This window comes from Amblyraja radiata, chromosome 4, assembly GCF_010909765.2.
Source record: "Amblyraja radiata isolate CabotCenter1 chromosome 4, sAmbRad1.1.pri, whole genome shotgun sequence".
Classification (NCBI taxonomy): Eukaryota; Metazoa; Chordata; class Chondrichthyes; order Rajiformes; family Rajidae; genus Amblyraja; species Amblyraja radiata.
The window spans coordinates 120,058,342-120,071,847 of NC_045959.1; the positions used below are offsets into that span (position 1 = coordinate 120,058,342).

The 13,506-nt window shown below is 52.1% G+C and overlaps 1 protein-coding gene across 1 annotated transcript in view; it reads right to left on the minus strand.

The window, feature by feature from the left end:
* Positions 1–8,114: 8,114 nt before the first annotated feature.
* LOC116972537 (xin actin-binding repeat-containing protein 1-like) overlaps positions 8,115–13,506 on the minus strand; it is a 7,798-nt gene continuing 2,406 nt past the window's right edge. The window contains exon 1 of the mRNA XM_033020357.1: positions 8,115–13,506. This exon is cut by the window's right edge and continues 2,406 nt beyond it. Coding sequence (XP_032876248.1) covers positions 8,589–13,506 — 4,918 coding nt within the window. The 3' untranslated portion in view covers positions 8,115–8,588.

Genomic DNA, 13,506 nt, shown 5'->3' on the forward strand with positions numbered 1-13,506 from the left:
TACAATCTTTACTAAGCCAATTGTCCTACAGACCTGAACGTCTTTGGAATGTGGGAGGAAACCGGAGCACCCAGAGAAACCCACGTGGTCACAGGGAGAAACGTGCAAACTCCGTACAGACAGCACCCGTAATCAGGATGGAACTCGGGTCTCTGGCGTTGAAACAGCCGATGCTGGTTTACAGATTTACACATATGGACACAAAGTGCTGGAGTAACTGAGCGGGTCAGGCAGCATCTGTGGAAAACAAAGATGCTGCCAGTCAGAAGAAGGGTCCCGAACTGAAACGTCACCTATCCATGTCGCCACAGATGCTGCCTGACCCGCTGAGTTACTCCAGCCTTCTGTGAAACGTCACCTATCCATGTTCTCCACAGATGCTGCCTGACCCGCTGAGTTACTCCAGCACTCTGTGAAACGTCACTATCCATGTTCTCCACAGATGCTGCCTGACCTACTGAGTTACTCCAGCACTCTGTGAAACCGTCACCTATCCATGTTCTCCACAGATGCGCCTGACCCACTGAGTGTACTCCAGCACTCTGTGAAACGTCACCTATCCATGTTCTCCACAGATGCTGCCTGACCCGCTGAGTTACTCCAGCACTCTGTGAAACGTCCACCCTATCCATGTTCTCCACAGATGCTGCCTGACCCGCTGAGTTACTCAGCCTTCTGTGAAACGTCACCTATCCATGTTCTCCACAGATGCTGCCTGACCCAGCTGAGTTACTCCAGCACTGTGAAACGTCACCTATCCATGTTCTCCACAGATGCTGCCTGACCCGCTGAGTTACTCCAGCACTCTGTGAAACGTCACCTATCCATGTTCTCCACAGATGCTGCCTGACCCGCTGAGTTACTCCAGCACTCTGTGTCCTTTTGTGTAATTTATGTATGATGCTGATCTTTTTTTGTTTTGAACAACTACTGGGTATTCATGTATGTATCCATGGTATTTCATAAATGTACAGCGCCGGAGACCCGGGTTCGTTCCCGACTACGGGTGCTGTCTGTACGGAGTTTGTACGTTCTCCCCGTGACCTGCGTGGGTTTTCTCCAGGTGCTCCGGTTTCCTCCCGCACTTCAAAGTCATGCAGGTTTGTAGGCTAATTGGTTTGGGTAAAATTGTAAATTGTCCCCAGCGTGTGTAGGATAGTATTAGGGTGCGGGCTGATCGCTGTTCGAAGGTGGGGCCGAAGGGCCTGTTTCCATGCTGTATCTCTAAAGTCTAAAGTAATGTGTAAAGTTTAAGTGTGGGTGCAGCATACTACTGCCCTTGTCGTTCCTCGCAGATCTTTATGGCATGTTGGCCTTTATAGCGAGAAGAGTTGAGTATAGGAGCAAAGAGGTCCTTCTGCAGTTGTACAGGGCCCTGGAGAGACCACACCTGGAGTATTGTCTGCAGTTTTGGTCCCCTAATTTGAGGAAGGACATTCTTGCTATTGAGGGAGTGCAGCGTAGGTTTACAAGGTTAATTCCCGGGATGGCGGTACTGTCATATGCTGAGAGAATGGAGCAGCTGGGCTTGTACACTCTGGAGTTTAGAAGGATGAGAGGGTATCTTATTGAAACATATAAGATTATTAAGGGTTTGGACAAACTAGCAGGAAACATGTTCCGATGTTGGGGGGAGTCCAGAACCAGGGGCCACACACACAGTTTAAAAATAAGGAGGTAAGCCATTTAGAACGGAGACGAGGAAACACTTTTTCTCACAGAGAGTGGTGAGTCTGGTGGAATTCTCTGCCTCAGAGGGGCGGTGGAGGCGGTTCTCTGGATGCTTTCAAGAGAGAGCTAGATAGGGCTCTTAAAGATAGCGGAGTCAGGGGATATGGGGAGAAGGCAGGAACGGGGTACTGATTGGGGATGATCAGCCATGATCACATTGAATGGCGGTGCTGGCTTGAAGGGCCGAATGGCCTACTCCTGCACCTATTGCCTATTGTGACCTTGCCCGCAACATTTTGAAGGGTTGCCCTATGAGGACAGATTGACAAGAATGTGTCTGAATTCCTTCCCATTGAGCTGATTGAACTTTGATCCCACTAAATAATTTAAGAACTCAAGGGTTTTGACAGAGGGGATTGCTGCTAGAGTTAGCTGGCCAAAGTGGCTTTACACTGAAGCAGTGTCATGTCAGGATGGCAGTCAGATATCTAAGGCTGGTAAGGAATTATTTTTTTTTTTACAATGAGGTCTAATTCTGGATGTCAATATCAGAAGCTCAGATATTTAAGGCTGAAAATATATTTTGTTTGATTTTAGGGAACTCGACAGAAATGCCAATTGGGTGTAAGAGTAGTCATGGGATCACACAGCACGGAAACAGGCCCTTCAGCCCATCTTATCCATGCCAACCAACGAGGTCCCACTTGCCCATGTTTGGCCCACATCCCTCTCAACCTGTCCTATCCATGTACCTGTACAAGTGCGTTTTAAATGCTGTTATGGTACCCTCCATAACAACCTCCTCTGGCAGTTAGTTCCATACACCCACTGTGTGAAAAAGTTGCCCCTCAGATTCCTATTAAATCTTTCCCCCCTGGCCTTAAACCTCTGGTTGAATCTTTCAAAACTCTTTAGATTCTGGAGTGGTTCCTGAGGATTGGCGGGTAGCAAACGTAACCCCACTTTTTAAGAAGGGAGGGAGAGAGAAAACGGGGAATTACAGACCAGTTAGTCTAACATCGGTAGTGGGGAAACTGCTAGAGTCAGTTATTAAAGATGGGATAGCAGCACATTTGGAAAGTGGTGAATTCATTGGACAAAGTCAGCATGGATTTACGAAAGGTAAATCATGTCTGACGAATCTTATAGAATTTTTCGAGGATGTAACTAGTAGCGTGGATAGGGGAGAACCAGTGGATGTGTTGTATCTGGACTTCCAGAAGGCTTTCGACAAGGTCCCACATAAGAGATTAGTATACAAACTTAAAGCACACGGTATTGGGGGTTCAGTATTGATGTGGATAGAGAACTGGCTGGCAAACAGGAAGCAAAGAGTAGGAGTAAACGGGTCCTTTTCACAATGGCAGGCAGTGACTAGTGCTGGGACCCCAGCTATTTACACTACATATTAATGATTTGGATGAGGGAATTGAAGGCAATATCTCCAAGTTTGCGGATGACACTAAGCTGGGGGGCAGTGTTAGCTGTGAGGAGGATGCTAGGAGACTGCAAGGTGACTTGGATAGGCTGGGTGAGTGGGCAAATGTTTGGCAGATGCAGTATAATGTGGATAAATGTGAGGTTATCCATTTTGGTGGCAAAAACAGGAAAGCAGACTTTTATCTAAATGGTGGCCGATTAGGAAAAGAGGGAGATGCAGCGAGACCTGGGTGTCATGGTACACCAGTCATTGAAAGTAGGCATGCAGGTGCAGCAGGCAGTGAAGAAAGCAAATGGTATGTTAGCTTTCATAGCAAAAGGATTGAGTATAGGAGCAGGGAGGTTCTACTGCAGTTGTACAGGGTCTTGGTGAGCCACACCTGGAGTATTGCGTAATTTTTGGGTCTCCAAATCTGAGGAAGGCCATTATTGCCATAGAGGGAGTGCAGAGAAGGTTCACCAGACTGATTCCTGGGATGTCAGACTGTCTTATGAGAAGACTGGATAGACTTGGTTTATACTCTCTAGAATTTAGGAGATTGAGAGGGGATCTTATAGAAACTTACAAAATTCTTAAGGAGTTGGACAGGCTAGATGCAGGAAGATTGTTCCCGATGTTGGGGAAGTCCAGGACAAGGAGTCACAGCTTAAGGATAAGGGGGAAATCCTTTAAAACCGAGATGAGAAAAACTTTTTTCACACAGAGAGTGGTGAATCTCTGGAACTCTCTGCCACAGAGGGTAGTCGAGGCCAGTTCATTGGCTATATTTAAGAGGGAGTTAGATGTGGCCCTTGTGGCTAAGGGGATCAGGGGGTATGGAGAGAAGGCAGGTACAGGATACTGAGTTGGATGATCAGCCATGAATGGCGGTGCAGGCTTGAAGGGCCGAATGGCCTACTCCTGCACCTATATTCTATGTTTCTATGTTTTTGATTCCCCTACTCTGGGTGAGAGGCTCTGTGCATTCACCCCATCCGTTCCCCTCATGGTCTTGTATACACCTCAAGAGGTACAAGATGTCTTGGTTTTATTCAAATGCACCAGTCGCATCATCTACCCATGTTAGTTAGATTCTAATGATGAATAAAAAATAGTTCATTCATTCAGACAGCACGGTGGCGCAGAGGTACAGTTACTGAATCACAGCGCCAGAGACCTGGGTTCGATCCTGACCCAAGGTGCTGTCTGTGTGTGGAGTTCCCGCCTTCTTCCTGTGACCAGCGTGGGTTTCCTCCGGGTGCTCCGGCTTCCTCCCACATCCCAAAGATGTGCGGGTTGATTGTCCCTCTGTAAATTGCCCCCTAGTGTGTAGGGAGTCGATGAGACCGTGGAATTCTCTGCCATTAAAGACAGTGGAGGCCAATTCACTGGATGTTTTCAACAGAGAGTTAGATTTAGCTCTTATGGCTAACGGAATCAAGGGATATAGGGGGAAAAAAGCCGGAATGGGGTACTGATTTTAAGATGATCAGCCATGATCATATTGAATGGCGGTGCTGGCTCGAAGGGCCGAATGGCCTACTTGCGACGAGTTGGGACGACGGATGGCACAATGGGCTAAGTGTTCGGCTGGCAACCGGAAGGTAGCCGGTTCGAATCCCGCTTGGAGTGCATACTGTCGTTGTGTCCTTGGGCAAGACACTTCACCCACCTTTGCCTGTGTGTGAATGTGTGTGAGTGATTGGTGGTGGTCGGAGGGGCCGTAGGCGCAGATTGGCAGCCACGCTGCCGTCAGTCTGCCCCAGGGCAGCTGTGGCTACAGAAGTAGCTTACCACCACCGAGTGTGACTGAGGAGTGAATGAATAATGCGATGTAAAGCGCCTTGAGTATTAGAAAGGCGCTATATAAACCCCATCCATTATTATTATTATTACTCGTGCACCTATTTTTCTATGTTTCTAACATAGAACTAATGTGAACAAGTGATCGATGGTCAGTACGGACTTGGGTGCCTGTATCTTTCAATCTATCCAATTTTAGGGGGAATGAATTTAAAATTACAATTAAGTAGTTTGGTGACTTACAGCTAGATAAGTGAAGGGACCATAGATAAGGGAATTAGCCTTTTTAATTTGCACACAAAAATCCAGGGAGAAGAAGGAATGACTATCTAAATGGTGTCAAGTTAGGGAAAGGGAAAGTACAACGGGATCTGGGGGTCCTTGTAAATAAGTCTATGAAAGTAAGCATGCAGGTACAGCAGGCAGTGAAAAAAGCAAATGGCATGTTGGCCTTTATAACAAGAGTAGTCGAGTAAAGGAGCAGTTGTACAGAGCCCTAGTGAGACCACACCTGGAGTATTGTGTGCAGTTTTGGTCCCCTAATTTGAGGAAGGTCATTCTTGCTATTGAGGGAGTACAGCGTAGGTTTACAAGGTTAGTTCCCGGGATGGTGGGACTGCCATATGCTGAGAGAATGGAGCGGTTGGGCTTGTACACTCTGGAGTTTAGAAGGATGAGAGGGTATCTCATTGAAACATATAAGATTGTTAAGGGTTTGGACACGCTAGAGGCAGGAAACATGTTCCTGATGTTGGGGGAGTCCAGAACCAGGGGCCACACAGTTTAAGAATAAGGAGTAAGCCATTTAGAACGGAGATTTCACACAGAGAGTTGTGAGTCTGTGGAATTCTCTGCCTCAGAGGACGGTGGAGACCGGTTCTCTGGATGCTTTCAAGAGAGAGTTAGATGGAGCTCTTGGGGATAGCGGATATGGAGAGAAGGGAGGAACGGGGCACTGATTGGGGATGATCAGCCATGATCACATTGAATGGCGGTGCTGGCTCGAAGGGCCGAATGGCCTTCTCCTGCACCTATTGTCTATTGTCTATAACATGGTGCCCACTGGGCACAGAACCAAACACAATTCTCTAAACATATCCTCACCAATGTCTTACAAAATTACATAGATTACAAGCAAAACAAGATAGAAATATTACATTTTTTTATTAAAGCAAGTTGAAGAATAGAAACAGAACAGCAAAGAGAAAGGTAGACAAAAATGCTGGAGAAACTCAGTGGGTGAGGCAGCATCTATGGAGCGAAGGAATAGGTGAAGGGTCTCGACCCGAAACGTCGCCTATTCCTTCTCTCCATAGATGCCGCCTCACCCGCTGAGTTTCTCCAGCATTTTTGTCTACCTTCGATTTTTCCAGCATCTGCAGCATCCAGAAGAACAGTTTCCAGGCATGAAATGACCCGTGAGGTTGCAGGCAGAGCTGATGGATAGAATGTGGAACCAAAACACAAAAGAGACTTGAGAAAAAGTCAGTAGAAAAATTGAACAGCATTGGGGGAATTGTAATCTAATTCTGAACGCAACACTATAAGTCATCGTAAAAACAGAGAATAATAGCCCGGGCCATATAATTTGGAAGCTACTAATGCTGCAAACTTGACAATATCATATTGGTCACTAGGCCTCGATAGAGTGGATGTGGAGAGGATGTTTCCACTAGTGGGAGAGTCTAGGACCAGAGGGCACAGCCTCAGAATTAAAGGACGTTCCTTTAGGAAGGAGATGAGGAGGAATTTCTTCAGTCAGAGGGTGGTGAATCTGTGGAATTCTTTGCCACCGACGGCTGTGGAGGCCACAAGTCAGTGGATATTTTTAAGGCAGAGATAGATAGATTCTTGATTAGTACGGGTGTCAGGGGTTATGGGGAGAAGGCAGGAGAATGGGATTAAGAGGGAGAGATAGATCAGCCATGATTGAATGGCGGGGTAGGCTTGATGGGCCGAATGGCTTAATTTTGCTCCTATCACTTAAGACCATGAACCAGATCCACCGTCTCAAGCAAGTTTTCTCAAAGAGAGAATCTAAAAATTGGCAGCTATGTACCATGGGTGTAGAATTCGAGAGAATCCGTTTTGCTCCATTCACTAAAGTTAAAATTAAATGGCATAAATGGTGATTTCAAAGCAATATCAAAGGTGGTACTACAAGCATTGGGCAGCAGAGAATCTCCCGTCTGTGTGTGTGGGTGTGTGTGGAGTAACTCAGCGGGTCAGGCAGCATCTGTGGAGAACATGGGTAGGTGACGTTTCACAGAGTGCTGGAGTAACTCAGCGGGTCAGGCAGCATCTGTGGAGAACATGGATACGTGACGTTTCACAGAGTGCTGGAGTAACTCAGCGGGTCAGGCAGCATCTGTGGAGAACATGGATAGGTGACGTTTCACAGAGTGCTGGAGTAACTCAGCGGGTCAGGCAACATCTGTGGAGAACATGGATAGGTGATGTTTCACAGAGTGCTGGAGTAACTCAGCGGGTCAGGCAGCATCTGTGGAGAACATGGATAGGTGACGTTTCACAGAGTGCTGGAGTAACTCAGCGGGTCAGGCAACATCTGTGGAGAACATGGATAGGTGACGTTTCACAGAGTGCTGGAGTAACTCAGCGGGTCAGGCAACATCTGTGGAGAACATGGATAGGTGACGTTTCACAGAGTGCTGGAGTAACTCAGCGGGTCAGGCAGCATCTGTGGAGAACATGGATAGGTGACGTTTCACAGAGTGCTGGAGTAACTCAGCGGGTCAGGCAGCATCTGTGGAGAACATGGATAGGTGACGTTTCACAGAGTGCTGGAGTAACTCAGCGGGTCAGGCAGCATCTGTGGAGAACATGGATAGGTGACGGTTCGGGTCAGGACCCTTCTTCAGACTCGTGATACAATGGGGAAACAGGCCCTTCGGCCCAACTACACTAGATATCCCATCTACACGTGTCCCACCTGCCCCCGTTTGGCCCATATCTCTCTAAACCTGTCCTATCCATGTACCTGTCTAACTGTTTCTTAAACATTGGGATAGTCCCAGCCTCAACTACCTCCTCTGGCAGCTCTTCCCATACATCCATGTGTGGAAAAGTTACCCCTTGAGTTCCCATTAAATCTTTTCCCCCTCACCCTAAACATGTGTCCTCTGGATCTGGATCCCCCGATCTATTCCCTAATTCTCAATCCCTGCACACTAGGACTTTTCCACACAATTTTTTTTTTTGCCCGTTTCTGATTTTCAACTTTGTGCACTTGGATTCGCCTCGTCCTAGTTGCGACTCTTGGCAAGAGGAGGATTTTGTTGATGAATTGCCACTCCAGACCAAGGAGACACCACTCCGTCATCTTTGGCGTTGTGCCGTGCATCTTCGGCCGCTCCGATTGACCAGCTTTTCCAGATGTCCATTCAGAGAATGAGAAGTGGTGACTTCATAGAGGTGGCGCGGGGAACCGGGTTCGATCCTGGCCTCGGGTGCCGTCTGAAAGGTGTGGTGTTTGCACCTTTTCTCCCTGTGATCGCGTGGGTTCCTCTCCGGGTGCCCCGGGGTTTCCTCCCACATCCCAAAGTCGTGCGGGTTTGTGGAATAATTGGCCCTGTGTAAATTGTGTAGGGAGTGGATGAGGAAGTGGGACAACATAGATTGGGTGGTCGGTGGTCGGGCATGGACTCGTTGGGCCAAAGGGCCTGTTTCCGTGTCTCTAAACCACACTGTATCTGGGTGAGGCATGGACGACTTCGTACGTTGACGAGGTGGTCAACTCGGACTGTTTGGTGACGGTGGTGGAGGTTTTTGAGGTGATGATCTTGTTCCCAAAACGATCGATCTCTTCATATTTTTCCATGACGGTCTTGGTGCCGACTACCTCGCCTCCATCAGGCCCGGTCTTGAACTCCACCACACTCTTGCTCCTCTGAGGGACCGTGTTGTCTGCCGCGTTGCTTTGAAGCCCGCTCGAGGAGCAGCTACCCGCGGGTGAGTTGGTCCCCTTGCCTTCTGTTCCGATGGGCCGAGCGGACTCCAGGTTGAGGTCGCCCTGCGCTGACTCCTCTCTTGGCCTGGACTGTTGTGTCACCCATGTATCACGCTGGCATCCGTTGCACAGAGCCACGTCATCTCCAGTAGGACATGGTGGGACATCTCTTCCTTGAGGAGATGGTGAGAAGGTCTCCAAACTCTTCTTCCATGGATCCGCCGGCTTCCGGACGGCCGACTCGATGGAGATGTAGGAAGGAGAGGAGGGCGACACGACTCGGGTGGAAGCGGGCGGAAGATCTAACGATGGTCGAGGTTGCTCCTCCAATACCTCCTTGTCTCCTTTCAGCTGCTTGCCTCTCCCCGTGCTCGATCTGCTGGAGGCCAGGCTAATCTTCTGGATGTGGCCGGACATGGAGTTGGAAACAGCCTTTAGCGACTCCCCAAAGAGGCCAGAGAGGCCAGCAATGTCCGACTCTGACTTCAGATTGGTGACGGAGTAGAGAGCTTTTTTAATGGACTCTTCTATATGTTGCAGCTTTGCCAATGTCTGCTCCTTCAGGTAGGTGATCTCCTCACTTGCCCTCTCCAGGTCCCCAAACACAAGCTCCACTGAGGAGAGGCTTACCCCTTCCTCCTTGACCACTCTGGGCTGGGCCTGCACCACCTCTTGTTGGCTGCGAGATGGTCTAGGTTGCTTGATCACATTGTTCTTGGGCACCACCCAATCGGGCACATTCTCAAACAAACTCTTCAGGCCTTTCACGTCGACCTTGAAGGTCTCATCTTCAAATTCTCTCACCTGGGTCAGTATCTTCTGCAGTTCCTCCCGTTTCTTCAGCTTCTCGAAGATCTCCATCGCCGCCCTCACGTTCCCTCGCAAGATCTCCTCCTTGTGAATGGACAAGCGCTTCCTGCGGGCGTCTTCGCTCTCATGACTGTGCTGGCGGTCTCCCCGCAAGACCACCCGCTCCGGTGGCTGGTTGTCACTCGTGGCAGGTGGCACTTGGCCAGCGCCCCCCTGCTTACCGGGGCATGGGTGGCATTGGGCATCTCGGACCCCCGGCCCTTGGAGCAGACGCTGGGGGTCCCTCTCCACGCTCGGCTGCGACGGTCGCTCGGTCTGTTGGGGGGTCACCTTCATTGAAGCCTTTGGTGACACCTTTGTTGGTAGACCAGGTCTCTCCTCTGCCATTGACGCATTCTGCTCTCGCCTGCGACACTCGCTCGTTTGGGGAGGGTTGGGTTGGTTTTGGGATCTGACTGTATGAGGAGATGATCTATAGCCCTGACCCACGGCAGTTCTAACCGAGCTTCCTCTAGAACAAGACTGGGCGAATCCCGGGATATCTCCTCCCATGTTGAGTTTGTTGGGTGCATTGTCCACTTTGGTGGCTGGCTGGATGGGGTGAAGGTGTACAGAGGGCTTTGGTGTCCTCTGGGGCAGGTCTAGTGATGTCGGCGTGGGAATGGTTCCCTCTCCAGTTGGCTTGATGGCTCCGTCCACCCCCTGCGCGTCTTTCTCCTGGGCCAAGTGCAAGGAAGTCCTCGTCGCTGTTGAGCGAGGAGCCATCGTGGTGGATTCTTCTCCCGACTGTTGGCTTGGGCTCTGGAGCCGCGCGTCTGGATGTCCTTGGAGATCGGTGGCCTCTTCAGGGCGCGGTGGCTCGGGGGCCGGCTCGCAGGCGGCAGGAGGAGAGGTGTCGGATTTTGGGACGATGGACGCTGAGCTCCTCGGTGGGACGGGCGGGCTGGGAGTGGCCTGCAGGCCTCGGGGCTTCGGTGGCAAGGCGGGCTTGCCTCCCGCTTTGACCTGTGGCTTTGTGGCAGGGGGCTGGCTGGGCAAGACTCGTGGTGGGGGCTGAGAGTTGGGCCGGGCAGGGTGGTGATGAACGGCTGGGGGTGTCTGATCCGGCGGAGATACTTCCACGGCTGCCTGGCTCCCGGCTCCCTTCCTTGTGGACTTTGTTACTGGAATTGAAGATGGAAAGCGAGCGTCAGACCCTGTCAGAGAACTCTGGCCACAAACAGCCCCAACACCACTCTTCATCTGCTCCCGAGAAAGTGTCTGGCCCGCTGCTGCATAGATCATGGCAGCCTTAAAATCCCCTTGGCTGATGTTCATGTGAGCCTTCCCCAGGGCTTGCAGAGCTAGCTGCAGGCTACCAGAGGCCACCTCTTCCGTCTGCTCTGTCCGCGAGTCCTTTATAGCCTCAATGGTCGTTCCCACGTCTCTGGTCACCCTGGTGCCCTGATCTCTCTGTCTCTCACTCTGTTCCCGCGCCTCCTCCTCCTCCTCCTCCTCTAAGTCAGTGGCAGGTGGTTGTGGCCGAGGCCAGCTCTCCCGACCTACTCCAGTTACACGAACGCACTTGTCACCCTGGCCGGAGCGAGTAGCCTCGATCAGCGGCGCCGAGACACTGACCTGATGATGCTGCCTCTGTGTGGCCGCCACTTGGATGGAGCTGGAGCTGGAGCTGGAGCTGGAGCTGGAGCTGGTGGTGGTGGTGGTGTTGGTGGCCCGATAGCTTGATGCCTGCCTGCTGCTGCTGCTGCTGCTGCTGCTGCCGAGGACATGGACCTCTCTCCCCGCCTTGTCCCTCCTGCAACGACGGTCGCGTTGGGGACTATGTCCCGTCTGCGCGTCCCCGCCCGAGTGAGCGCACACGCCGGATCGCTGCTGCACCTCATGCGCTTCTGCCGTCACCTCCCGCAGGCTCTGCATCGCCGTCCGGAGCTCGGTCCCGACCCCTTCCACAGAAGCAGCGGCCGAGGAGCGTGAGATCCCCGCACCTTCCGCGACTCTCACGCACTCCCGCGCCTCCACGTTGCCCCGAGAGACGACATCTCCCTGGCTTCGTTGCCTGGCCGTCTCCGACATCTGCAGCTTCACGTGGACAACTCCACCTGCTAAGTCTTCCTTGGCTTCCACCACCTCCACCTTCTGCCCCGGGGACATGGAAGCAGCCCCCGTGATCCCAGCGCCCAATCCGCCGTCTCTCTGGGCACATCCAGGCCCACTCTGGCCTTCCGCCAGGAAGTACCTCTTGGTGGTTTTGACGTCCCCTGGGACAACATCATCGATGGTCTTCTCCACGTGGCCTCTGCCCTCGGTCAGGTTCCTGATGGCACCTTCCACATCTCCACGGGCGAGCTCCTCCTTCTGGGGTGAAGTTGGGAGATCTTCACCACCACCAACACCACCCCGCTCCTGCTGCTCCTCGCACACGTTGAGGTGATCCAAGGTCCCGGCCTCTATACACGTCGTGTACAGCTGCACCTTCCCCCTCTCGTTCTCCTCGCGTTTCACCGTGGACACCGTCTGCTGCTGAGCCGAGGCAAGGAGACTATTAATGGTTGACTTGACATCCCCTTTGATGGTCTCCCTGTCACCCCCCTCCTCCCGGGCTCGGTTGGCGAGGGAGTAGATGGTGAGCTGAACAATTCCTTTCTCGCATTCCTGGATCAATAACCCTTGGTTGACTTCACTGTCTTCCGTTAGAAAGCTGTAGATGGTGTCTTCCTCCACGCGTTTCTCGCTGGTGTCGACTTGCGACTGGGAGAACAGATGGATCTTCCTTGTGGAGACCCTCCCGCTCCAGTCTTCCTTCAACACCACCCCTTCGCGATGAAGACATTCCTTCCTTTGAAGCAACTGGGCCAGGATCCTCTGCAGGCTGCCGCCGATCACCTCTTCCTTCACGATGTGTGGGGGTTGGCCGGGGTTGAGCAGTTGATATTTGGCCATCGCAAGCACGCCAGCATGGTTGGATTCCACCACCAGCCCCCTTGACCTGACGGCTCCGCAGTTGACGAGGATCTCCAGACTGGAGCGCACGCTCCGCTTGGACATCTCCAGACCTCCAGAGCAACTCTGGCCCTGGACCAACATGTCCAGGGGCGTCGTCTCAAACAGCCACGTGGTGGACTTCACATCTGCACAACAAGGCGCTTCCTCCTTGGTCTCCCTGTCCGAATCTTTCAGACTGTCCAAGGGTCTGGTCTCGAAGAGCCATGTGGACCTCTTGACGTCGCCCTTCTCCACGTCTTCTCGGTGGACGGTGGAGGGACTTGGACCATCTCCGCCTTCCTCCCCTTTCAGGGAGTCGATGGGCAGGTTCTCGAACAGCCAGGTGGATGTCCTGACGTCTCCGCTCTGGACATCGCTGAGGCTGACAGTCCTCACGTATCTCTGCCCTTGGGAGTGTTGCCCGTTGGCCGCCACCTCGCCTCCCAGTTCCTGCTCCACCACCCCGGGCTGGACCTCCAGAGGTTGGGTCTCGAACCTCCAGCGAGCGGCCTTCACGTCCCCGGCCTTGACATCCTCCTGAGTCACGGCCCTCAGGACGAAGACTTCCTCCAAGGGCCTGATGGTGTCCAGGGGTTTGGTCTCGAAGAGCCAACGCGTCCCCCTCACGTCTCCCCTCAAGATCTCTTCCTTCTTCGCTGTGGTCACCTCGTGGTACTGGCCTTCCTTGTCCCGCAGGGCGTACAGAGGCTGGCTGTGGGATGGCTTGATGCCCGAGCTGACATCTTCCTTCCCCGACCCAGTGTAATCAGCCGGCGAGCCCTCGTGTATCTGATCCAGCGAGCAAGTCTCAAAGACGAACCGTTTCCCACCGACGTCGCCTCCCTTCACGTCG